This window comes from Juglans microcarpa x Juglans regia, chromosome 3D (assembly GCF_004785595.1).
Source record: "Juglans microcarpa x Juglans regia isolate MS1-56 chromosome 3D, Jm3101_v1.0, whole genome shotgun sequence".
Classification (NCBI taxonomy): Eukaryota; Viridiplantae; Streptophyta; class Magnoliopsida; order Fagales; family Juglandaceae; genus Juglans; species Juglans microcarpa x Juglans regia.
In genome coordinates this window covers 15491672-15504180 of record NC_054598.1, presented here as the reverse complement: position 1 = coordinate 15504180, position 12509 = coordinate 15491672, and the positions used below count along the sequence as shown (strand labels likewise).

The 12509-nt window shown below is 36.4% G+C and overlaps 1 protein-coding gene across 2 annotated transcripts; it reads right to left on the bottom strand.

Moving 5' to 3' along the window:
- Window positions 1-8483: 8483 nt before the first annotated feature.
- LOC121254185 (probable nucleoredoxin 1) lies at window positions 8484-12177 on the bottom strand. Of its 2 annotated transcripts, XM_041154144.1 has the most exons (5): window positions 11879-12174; window positions 10191-10670; window positions 9609-10088; window positions 8960-9364; window positions 8484-8793 (listed from the first exon to the last, which is right to left on the bottom strand). In XM_041154144.1, exons 1-5 carry the CDS (start codon window positions 11990-11992, stop codon window positions 8671-8673), a joined length of 1602 nt encoding a protein of 533 aa, XP_041010078.1. In that variant the 5' UTR covers window positions 11993-12174; the 3' UTR covers window positions 8484-8670. The 2 variants fall into 2 exon arrangements, with proteins under 2 accessions (XP_041010078.1, XP_041010077.1); XM_041154143.1 differs by having other exon boundaries at window positions 8484-9364; window positions 11879-12177.
- Window positions 12178-12509: the final 332 nt, after the last annotated feature.

The following is a 12509-nucleotide window of genomic DNA, read 5'->3' as shown; positions in this document are numbered from 1 at the left end:
TATTGAAAACATGGATGGAAGCGATGTTTGGTCATGCTCTGCAACACCCGTCTTTGTGGTGAGACTTTTTATAACATATTTTGATAAAGGACGACGAGAATTACCGTTCAATTTAAAACTCTTTACTTGCATACCCAGGGTGCAATTTATATCATAAAAAGGGTTTTTAGAATAAAAGAGATTTACAGCGGAAAACATTATTCTTACAATAAAAAGGTCTCTCGTATGATTAAAACTCGTGCCTAGACTTTCGTGCTCTTCCCCATAGGCCATGTCCGTCCTTTTTACTCAGTTCCTGTGAGGGGGAGGGATATGCATAAAAACTAAAATGAGTCGATGACTCGTAAGCATTACTTCATACAGTTAAAATATAACAACATAGGTTTTCATTCATGCATTCATCATTCGTACATACTATACGTACATGTGTGCGTGCATACGTGCGTTCGTTTGAAAACATCACTGGACGGAGTTTTCCTTTCAAAATGGACTTTCTTTTCATAAAACGTTTCCCCCGTCATTGCCTTCATTTCTATAAGAATGCGGTACATTCTTGCATATGTGCGTTCATTCGAAAACATCACTGAACGGGGTTTCCTTTTAAAAAGGGGCTTTCTTTTCGTAAAACATTTCCCCTGTCAGTGCCTTCATTTCTTAAAAGTTCGTGCGTTCATGCATACGTGCGTTCATACATTCTTTCTTATCACTTTCATAGGTCAGTACACACTGTTACGCCCCGTGTGTTGGGGTTAGCGGTCTTAGGACCCGGACTCCGCCCGTGGCCACAGGTTGGGAATCTCTTTCATAGGGGGCAGCACTGGGTGCACTTCCAGTACTACTTACCCAGCATTGCAATCTGCCCATTCATTGGTACCATTTTCATTCATTCATGTGGTCGTTACGTGTCTTCATACATTTCATACTTTTATGTCTTTCCTTACTTTTCATTCGTTCCTTCATGTCAGCTCTAAAGAGCTGGAGCTTTTATTTAGTTCTTTCTTTTCATTTAAGATTCAGTTCATGGGAAAACATTCATTTTCGTGAGACAACATTTCTTTTCATGAGAAAACATCGTTAACAGTCCGTTCGTGGAAAACTTCATTTTAAAACATACATGAGCTTAAACGTCGGCTTTCAAGGCATCCATAAGCGTCACCTTGAACGTCGTCTCTCACAGCATCCACGAGTGAAAGTCTCGGTTCGTAGGATCCGTAAAAGCGTCAGTTTTCATGTCTTTCATGCAGTTTGTGGATTTTCTTAGAAAATACATACAATAGATACATCGTATAGTCATCCATTCATATGCGTACAATTAATACTTTCGTTGCATAAAAAGGGGCTACCAAGGAGGGCCGTACATACATATATCATTGAACACTTAGCATTTTCTTTCGTAAAATGTCTTTCGTATCTTTTAGTAAGGTATAGTGAGGAAAAGCATTTCTTTTCGTTTCTTTATATATTTTAGAAAAACTCTGGAAGAGTATGAACGTAACACTTACCTGGACTCCATGCTACTTGCATATCATGCAGTCCATTCATGTGCGTGTCAGATGGCAACCTACATGCATACACATAACATTAACGTCATTCTCTATCTAATGCATAAACAACTTAAACTAGAAATAGAACTACGCTTTACTTAGAACACTCTCCTTCTATCCCATGCACTTACGTGCCTTTTACTATGTTAAACCCTTCGGGAACCATTACGGTCACCACATCTTTCTAGCTCAAGGTCTTGCCTTGAGTGCTCATCCACTAAAGTGAACCCATAATTCACCTTAGGATTAAGATATTAAGACCTTAGTCTTACTCTTCTTACTAACCACATTCGACGGATGATTCCGACTGATGGAATCACGCATCCCAATCCTAACAATACACCCGTCACTACCTTCATGCACCTTAGCCCACACTAAATCCTCATTCTCATCCATACAAGCCACATGACTCTAAGCCAACTCTGAGGCTTAAGCATTGTGTAACTATCCTCAGGACAGATTACCCATTACATATGATAAATCCGTCTGGCACATGTGTCTAACCAGATTATACGTGTACTTTGCTCCTTTATCACCTAAGATCAACATATGACATGTTGATCACCTGCTCACAGGGATAAGGGTCATACTCCAATACCAACATTCTCTTAACCCGGCTAGCATGACTCTTCATGTTACCCGTCCCTTTTGATAGTTCATCCCAACACTTAACATGACAAGGCTCCATTCACCATTACACCTTATGTCACGTCATATAGCTCGAGACTACACCCGAGCTATACCATGACCTTGTCACATCACCTGACATTCTGCTACGTCATTCTTACATCAACCCTTAACTCATCACGAGTACGGTTCCTATATTGTTGATCGTCAGGAACCACGTCACTTCGTGACGTTGCCCAGTCATGCTTCTGTTGCATACTCTTACGCTTGTTTTGCTATTTCATGCATACTCCTTATAAATATTTCCAGTACATTTAAACACTGGGCATACCCTAGAAATCACATAATATCTTTTGAACACGCCATTGTGGTTCGGCACGCATGACGAGGCTTGTAGTCGCTAGATGGAAGGGACAGACAATTCACATAATCTCTGCCCTTGGGATTTGCTTACGTTATAAAGAGGGAATGTACGTCAGAAAGAGAAAAGCATACGTATGAAGGAAGGAGCAGGGTATTACATGCTCCCTCTACAATAATAATTGATGATGACAAGTCAATGGCTAAGGTCATCGTGAAGGTATTGCCCAGTACAACTCACAAATTGTGCTTATGGTATATCCTACAAAAAGTCCCTGAGCATTTGGCTCATGTTTATAATAGATATCCACAATTTAAATATGATTTTAACTAATGTATTCATGACACAGTAACTATTGAGGAGTTTGAGTTGGAGTGGATTGAAATGTTAGTGAAGTACAAGTTGGAAGAAAATAGTTGGTTGCAAACTATTTATGTCAAGAGAGAAAAGTGGGTGCCCGCTTACTTGATATCTACATTTTGTGTTGAAATGTCCACAACTCAACAAAGTAAGAGTATGAATAAGTTTTGTAAAGACTATGTTCGTTCAAGTACAATAATAAGTGACTTCATCCATCAATATGATACAACTTTGAATACCCGTTATCTAAGTGAGAAAGAGAAAGATGTGAAGATAAAAACATCGAGGCCAATAATAAAAACTTTTTACAATATTGAAGAGAAAGTGTCCAAGCTCTATACAAGAAAATCATTTTTGATCTTTCAAGAAAAGTTATTTACTAGCCAACGGTTCAAGGCACACAAAACACGTGAGGAAGATGGAAGGAAAATTTATTTGGTGGCTATTCTTGGGAGAGAAAAGCCGGCATATGAAGTAACACTTGAGAACGATAAAAATATTGTGTCTTGCACATGTCATAAGTTTGAATTTATTGGCTTTCTATGCTGGTACATCCTACAACTTTTGACAAGAAAAAATATTTTGAACCTTGTACTGCAATCATATGTGTTAGAGAGGTGGACGATCAATGCAAAGAGTCGCATGGTACATGAGATATGTGTCGATGATGGGCCATTAGAGACAATCCAAACTACATTTGATAAGAAACATGATTTAATGAGACAGTTTTATATAGTTGCTGAGATGGGGTCATTATCTATTAAGAAATATGAGCATGTTTCATGGGGAGTAGAGACTATTCATCAAGAGCTTCTCTTGATGAGTGATAATGATGATGATGCAATAAATAACACGGAGGGACATGCAATCCAGAGCCAAATAGTCTCCAACTTTTCATTGCAAGATCCCCTAATCAATGTTTCTAAAGGAAGGCAAAAAACTTTACGACAAAAGAATCCAAAGAAAATGTGCCAACATAGAAGCGACGATGCAACATTTGTAAATAGCTAGAACAAAATGTTCATCACAGGTACTTGCAATAATTTAATTATATTTCTAATTATGTGTCATGTTCCTTGTGTGAAGTTTTTTATTTGATGAAATATATATATTTTTTTTTTATAGTGGTATAGGCGAACCAAGTTCAACTACATTACATCCAGACCCGGCAACTATGTCAACAACATTTGATATGTATGAATACTAATATTTTGTTATTTATTTTATATTTAAATGTTTGATTTGATCACTTATTGTCATCACATAATTGAAAATTTTTCTTGGTTTGTAGGAATATACAATTCCCAACAATGTCACAAGATGAAGAGTATGGAATATCGTGGAAGTTTCACTTTTTATATGGAGCATTGTAGACAATATTTTGTTGTCACTATCAATATTTTTTGTAGCCATATGTTGGTTGTATGTTGGCTGTATGTAGCCATGATATTTTCTGAGTATCTTGGAATTTTCACTTTTCAGAATATAATTAATTATTGAGCATCTTAGAATTTTTTTTTGGCTCCATTCACTTTGTGGTTGGCAATTCACATCTGATTTGTTGGTATTTAATTCTTTTCCTAATTTGCAAGTTAGCCACAACATTCCAATGAACGTCATATAGCAATAATACTTAATATTTGAATCACAAAAAATGCACTTCATTCAACAAATAATATTCATAAAAAAATAATATAAATACAACTTGCTCCGATAAGCCAACTACATCTTAATGTAGCATTAAATGATTTACAGAGCATGAAGGCTCATTAAATTTCAAATTAAGAGATAACGCAATAAATACAATCCAAGATATCTTAAGTGGCTCAAACCCAATAATGCATAGTGATCTTGTTGCTTTGCTCCAGCACTAGATTTCTTTTTGCCTTTCTGCTATATGATTCAGGTGATGGCACATATGTATGTTCCTTATTGTTTTCAACCACCTTTTGATCATCAACATCTGCATTTTTATCCTCACAACCAAGGAGTTTGAGAGCAGCAGCATGAAAAGCATGCCCAGCAAGTTCATATCTTATATCCTTGATTGGAAGGCAATTTGAAGAAACATAGATTGGTTGTCCATCTATAATCTCTTGTTAGTAAGAACTCAACCGAAACCTTGTGCAGACAGCCATTATTTTGTCAAGGATGCCAATATCAATAGGAAGAAATATCTTCAGTTCAATTCAGTTCAGTATCTCACCATGTATTCTGGACTTTAACAATGTTTTTTTTTTTTTTCCTTTTTTGATCAGTAGAACTCTAACAATGTCCCACTGCAATAGAAAGAAAACTTTAATCAAAACATTCCATGCAACAGTATATACAATACATCATGCAGAAGTTACTATAGAGCAGAGACAATAAAGTTTTTGTGGTTTAGTAGCAGCAAAAAAGTATAAAAAATATATTGATGAAATAAGGCATGAGTTTGAGGGGGCTACGTGGTAGGCAACAACCCCAATCCTAGCTAATTGTATTTACTCTGAAGAATTAAAGTCGTTGAGCAGAGTGTAAAGCATGCACACTAAAACATGACTGATGACAACATTAATAACAATTCAAACCGATATACTACCTAGGATCATTGAGCTATGAAAAATAATTTTGAAAATTAAAAATAGTGAAAAGTAAAAAGCTCAAGACTAGCAATCTTAGCACCTAACACATGCATGAAAACATTGCAATGTGGCACGAAAGGTCAAGCCGCCACTATTCAATTAAACAAACACGACCAAATTTACTTACAAAAAAAAAAAAAAAAAAAAAAAAAACACAACCAAATTTAGATATGCAAAATTTAGTGTTCGAGAATAGTTCAAATGCCTTTTTACTTTTTCCATCAACCTCAATAAATCACATCCAAAATCTAAACTATCAAATTCAAATACAATTACAGTCTCCAATGAGATCTTTCTGCCAAACTAGGATAAGTAAATATTCACACCGAATTTGTCAAAAGACCATGAAACATTATCATAATCATGGAGCAAACTCAAATATTAATTATCAAATGACCATGGACACCAAATGTTTGCAAAAAGTTCCTAATTTAACATAACCAAGTTTTAATTAATAGCCGATGAACATACATGGACCCTGTCAAACTCAATTTTGATTAATTTATTGAAGCAGACCCGGTCCAAGCAATTAACATACAACGATTAAGCCCACGAAAAATCAATGAAAAGCATAACAAAAATCGAGGAGAAAACACTATAATACTCGGATGGATGAATGCCTCAGGAGAGGCGTATTTTGGAATAGAATAAAATAGAAGAACAAGCCTTGCAAAAATAAAGTAGAAGAACAGAGAGAGCTTTAACGTGCATCTCCCGCTTCAATTTTTTTTTTTACCTTCCGTCCGTCTTCTTTTCGCATCGAGTGGGGCTTCCCTTTCGTCGACTTGAGGGAGGGAGAGAACAGAGAGTCCGCCCGTCAGCTACCGTCGGCTTGAGGAAAGGAGAGGGAGAGAACAAAGATTCTAGCTTTACGTTCATGGCTTGAGGATGGAAAGGTGCAGTTTTACAGGTAGAATGGAGAGGAAGCTTTACGTTGACGAGATCCTTACGTGTTTGAAGGAAATATATGAGAGGTATTCGGGTGTGGTGAGATGCAGGAAGTCTATTTTTGGATGGTATACGTGTCAAGATGTGATTGGCCAATATGAAAAAAGGTTTTAAACCCATCCGGTTGTAAGTTTTTGAAAATATTTTCAAAATAATTAATTATATATTATATTTATTAATAATATTTTTGGGTTAATTTTTGAAGTTGTGAATTATTTTGGAAAGGGAGAAGATTTGGAAAGTTTATAAGAGTTATAAAATATTTTGGGTCTATACATGCATCATAAGCTATTCACTGACTTAGTAGTATTTATGGCTTTGGTTTATCCAAAGAGTTGGAGTTCGCATCACCCCCATGTCAAGATGGGTTTTTAAATTATTTATGGAGAGGGGTCAAAGCCCTCACAAAGGGTGTGCTTGCACCTAGGGGTAAAAACCGACACCGTTTTTAGTCAAGACCGATGCCGACCAACAAAAGAAAATATGGAGGAGCAACCAACTATAATCGGTCGATGGAGAGGAGTAAACTGGCCGTATCGACTCTGGTGGTTCACGGTCGGTTTCTTGATTTGAGCTAGTGATGATGGTGGTCTGAGAGAGTAGAGAGAGAGAGATGCAGAGGAGAGAGAGAGGATGAGAGAAACTGAAAATCGATCGGAGAAGAAGAAAAAGAGAGGTTGAAGACGATATAATATCGAAATGACGCCGTTTGATTTTAAATCAAACGGCATCGTTTTAGTTGTGTTTAAAACACAACTATAAGCATAAACGACGCTGTTCCACTTTAATTTAAGTAGAACGATATCGTTTCATAATTAAGACAAACTAATATACCACCGGCCAGTTCGACAGTTTAATAGTGATTCAAATCAGAGCCGAACTGACCATCTTCGATTTGAGCAAATAATCACTGCACGCTAATCAATTTTTCATTAATTCCGACCAATTCCTGACGTAGCCAATAAATTAGCATCAGTGGCGGCCAATTGCGTAGGGTTTTGTTCAATCCTGCTTGCGCCTACAATGCTTGGTAAAATGAAAAGTAAATTTCTCAAAGCACGCACCTCGTGATTTGAAATGATGCCAACTAGTTGAAGGGGAAGCAAGGTAATCATTAAACTAAGTTTACTGATTAATGCGACATTTTTTAATTATTAAAACTTCTGCATTTTTTTTATATTTTTAGATTTTTTGTCATATGTGGCAATGCGACGTGCATACGTAGCACTACATGTCAGATTTTCACGAGATTTTCTAATAAAAACCTGGCGAAGGAGTTCTATTGAAAGAAAGTTTAGCCTGTTTAGGTAAACCAAGAGAAAATAAAAGAAAGGTAGAGACAATTGCAGCCGGTTGTGCATTCACTGCATAATTCATTTCTGCTAAGCAAAACTATTCAATTTAAATTATAAAATTTTTAAGGGTCATGCTTATAAAAAAAAGATATTATATTTTCTTAAGTTCAATTTAAATAATAAGATAAGATAAAATAATTTTAAATAAAAGTTAAAAAAATTATTTTTTAATATTATTATTATTTTAAAATTTAAAAAAAATTAAATTATTTATTATATTTTGTGTAAAAATTTAAATAAATTTCCATTGAAAAACAAAAATAGAACAACTTTCACAATATAAAAAATCTTTTACAAAATTTTTCTTGAAAAATATTAATTGAACTTATAAAAATTATCGATAAAAATTATCGACTGATTTTTATTATTTTAATTTTTAATATTTTTTCACTTAATAATTAAAAAAATGAATATTAATAAATTAATATTTTTTTAAAATTTTTAAAATTGTTTAAAGATATATAAAAAAATATTAAAGAAAAAGAAGAAAAAAAAAAAAACATTTGCACTTATAGTTGAAATCTTCGGTTGAATTATCACTTCCTGTAGCACTACCCAATTTTCTTTCATCTGTATTCTCAATAGGTCTCACGTGTAACTGTTACCTATTTCTTTTTGAGACCAACTCTGAGGCACAAAACTACAGCATCCACAACTTCATTAATTTTGCGTCAAATGATATTTTATTATGATAGATCTCTACGACACAATAGCACACCCAAATTCATATGAAACTACATACACTACAGATGAGATACTTCAAAGCTATACCAGACGGAGCAGGTTACCATGAAACCTTATTTGCATCACGATAAAACGACTCAGGAAGAAGAAAAAGCCATCATCAAAGATCAACATCTCAAAGTTTCAGAAACGGAACTCTCAAGCTTTTTTGCAGACATCCCCATCACAGACCCACCCTTCTTTGGGATTTTCTTCTCCCTTAGAATCATCATCCTTGGGCCCTTTGACTTCTTCCAAAGCACACTTGGGATGGAGACTAAAGTCGCAATCCTCACAGAGATATGACCAGAAATTCCCCTCCTCATTGCACCCATCACATATATAAGTTCCACCACGAGTGAGCACTAGCTCGTGCTCATGGAGTGCGTGCTTTACCTTCTCAGGCCACCCCTTTGCCATCTTGTCAATTTTGGCCTCGATCTCCTTTACTCGCTCATCAGTGAAAGGATAAGCATCCGCACCATGCATCATAATGAGATCTCTAGCATCTTTTGTGACAGTTCGGCCACTAGGTCCAATGGCTACAACCATGGGGATACCATAGACTTTAAACGTGCGACTCAATGATGCTTTCCTCGGGTCCCCAAAGGGAAGTGCCAGCCATGGCATTCCTGAAAAGAAATCACTAAAGGAGGCATCGTCCTTGTCACTAGAGATGAAAATCACTTCAAAAGCATCATCATTTGCCTTGATCTTGTGGTATGCCTCCGTAAGTTTTGGTAGAAAGGCACGGCAAGGCGGGCACCAATGTGCTGAGAAGTAAAGGAGGATGTTCTTCCCAACTAAATCCGACACTGGAATCTGAAGACAAGTAATCATTGTCAACTATAGCAAATGCCAGAACATGGGAGAGAGTGGAAATTGGGGGGAGGGGATTCCATGAATGGCGCAAAGGGATTAAGAAACTCTGAATAGCACGTAAGATATCACACCTCCAGCCAAGAACTAAATTAACAAGTAACATAACAAAGACCAAACAAATAATGTGAAATTATAAGTATTCAATTATATGTTTTGCAGCATTGAATAAAATCGAAGACTTTACCTTGACTCCATCTTTCCCAATGACAAAATCTCGATCCCCTAAAACCAAAATTGACTCGAGGGTTTGAGCTTCCTCTTTTGCCTTCTGTATTTCAGCAAGCTCTGCAAACTTTTCTGGGGTGAATGGGTATGCCAGAACTCCATGTTCTTCAATGGTTTCAGCAACATTAGAATGTAGAGTCCTTCCATCTGGCCCTATAATAACCAAAGTGGGGAGGGTGGAAAGTTCAAAGTATCGAACCAGCTTCCCACAGTTCTTGTCCTTCATGGGCAGGGAGAACCAGGGCATGCTTTCAAAACCCTGATTAAATGATTCCTCATCATCATCAAGTGGTATCATCACAACCTCGAAGCTCTCTCCCTTTGCCTTCAATTTTTCATAAACCTCAACAAGTTTTGGCGTAAAATCACCGCACGACTTGTATGAGAACAATAAGAAATACAAAGCAACTATCTTCCCCTCAAGTTCAGAGACAGGCACCTTGTGCATGAAGAAGAAATACAGATTAGGGGAGAGGAGTAAAATGTTTAGGAAATAAACTTCTTTCTTAGTTAAATAACAAGCAATGCCATTGAGAGTTACCTTCCTGCCATCAGCTGAGATTATAAAGTCCCGTGAGCGGGATACCAAGATAGATCTCAAAGATTGATTCTTCCTGGCGGCTTCCTCTTGATCTTTCAATTCTTTGATCTTTTCTTGTGTAAAAGGGTATCCTTCAACTCCATATTCTTGAATGATCTGGACTCCATTGTCACTCACAACTTTCCCATCTTCATCAATGAGTACAAGGTGGGGTATCCCCTGAACCTTGAACAATCCATCCAAGTGATCACGTTTGCCTGAATCAGAAAATGGGATTGCAAGCCATGGCATCTTGGAGAAGTACTCTTTGAAGGACGACTCATCTTCATCAGCAGAAACAAAAATGACCTCAAAATCACCTTTTGGAGAGAGTTCATTGTACACCTCGACAAAACTTGGGGTGAATCGCCGACATGGGCCACACCATGATGCGGAAAAATAAAGCGCAAGCTTCTTCCCCTCCAAGCTGTCAATTCTAACCTGTAATTCACAGTTCAAAGTGATTCTCCCTTAACGCATCCCCATAACATTCATAACAGACAACAGTTGACTTCCAGTCAATGGAGGAACTGTTCATCCAACCAGAAGGCCAATTTCATATGTACCAGAACAATGTTGTTAATAATTCTTATCGGTATTCATTAAACCACATTTACGAGGCTTACTCTCTCATTTATCTTGATAAAATAATAGATGCCAAATGATATTATTATCCACAAATAAACAGGCACTTCTTCACCTTGTTAAAGAATGTTGGGAAAACTGGTCCTTCTCGTTACCGATAAACAGACAACTGTTAACAGAAAATTCCACAGGTGCCAATATGCAATCCCCATTCGTTAAATTTGCTTTTCCTGTAATCTTATCAAACTTCTAGCCAGTCTTTTCAAATATGATCATGAGAAAGTTATGTGGACCGGAGATCTACAGGAACAACATGTATCAAATGAATAAGTGCCTGAATTTTAATTTTCTCCAGAAGTTTCACTTGTTAACTGAATCTCGTTGTTAATGGAAAAATCATCTTCCCCTGAATACATCATCAGTTTTATTGAGCACTGTAGCATAATCCGAGATACTTGCAACTAAACAAACCCCCAACCCCTCCCCACAAAGAAAAATCCAAACAAAAAACACATAGAAAGCGTCACAAAATACTGGGCCTATGGATCTCAAGGTCTTCATAACAGAAATCCATGAGTTGAAATTCCTGCTCCTCAACATGAATTTTTTTTTTTTTTTCATTTAATATTCAAAGCTAAGCATCATAAAATACAGGGGGTCAATAGATCTCAACGTCTTCAGAACAGAAATCCATGAGTTGGCCTTGATCCAAGTTTCGGCTCCTCAACTCGAGTTTTCTTTCTAATATATAAAGATTGGCTAAATGTCATTGAAGAGTGATTAGAATTAGAAATTATCCAAGTTTCTAAAGTACTGTCCAAACAGAAAACGAAACCACTGCCTACTAATATTATAAACGGCACGCACCAAGGTACCGAGGCTTATGAAGAAAAAAACGCCTTGTAATCAAGCGGAGTAACTAATTATCAGCTCAATATACTTAAAACAGAAACCAAATAAAAATAACAGCCAAAATTACAAAACCCGAGCCTCTATTTCTTGTTTTTCAGCTGATTTCCCGAGAAACACGAAAACCTACAAGAAAAGCCTATAAAATCAAATACCTGATCCCCGTTGTTGCGAACAAGAAAGTCCCTATCTTCTCCCGAGAGGAGCGAACGAAAGTCGTGAGCACCGCCGTTGGTTGTCTCGGTAACGCTTGCTTCACCGTCCGCCATTTCTTCCACTTCTCGGTTCTCGTGAAAGCAATGAAAATAAAAGCAGCTCAGAGTGATAGACTACGTGGCTGGTTGGAATTCAATGGGAAAGAGGGTGACTAATATATAGAGAGTTCTTTCCTTCTGGGAGAAGTATCCGACCATTGAGAATCGATTTTTCCTTTTTTATTTATGCTTCCAGAACCCTCCTCCCAAAAGCAAAACCTGGACTTCGGCCCTCCCAATTAGCGACGACTTCGGGTAATATGTTTGAAAAATATTAACGCCTACTTTGTTTTCGCAAGTGAAACGACGGTTATATTTGAGTATCAAGAATACTTTTTTAAGTATTTTTAAAATATTTTATTATTATTTTTTATTTTATTATTATTTTTTATCTTTTTTTTTATTAATATTCATTATTTTTTACTACAATTTAATATTTTATTATTATTTTTTTACAATTATTCACAACTCTTCTTAATACTTCTCACTATCAAAACATGTCATGAGATGAGTTGAAATTAAAGTTAAAAAT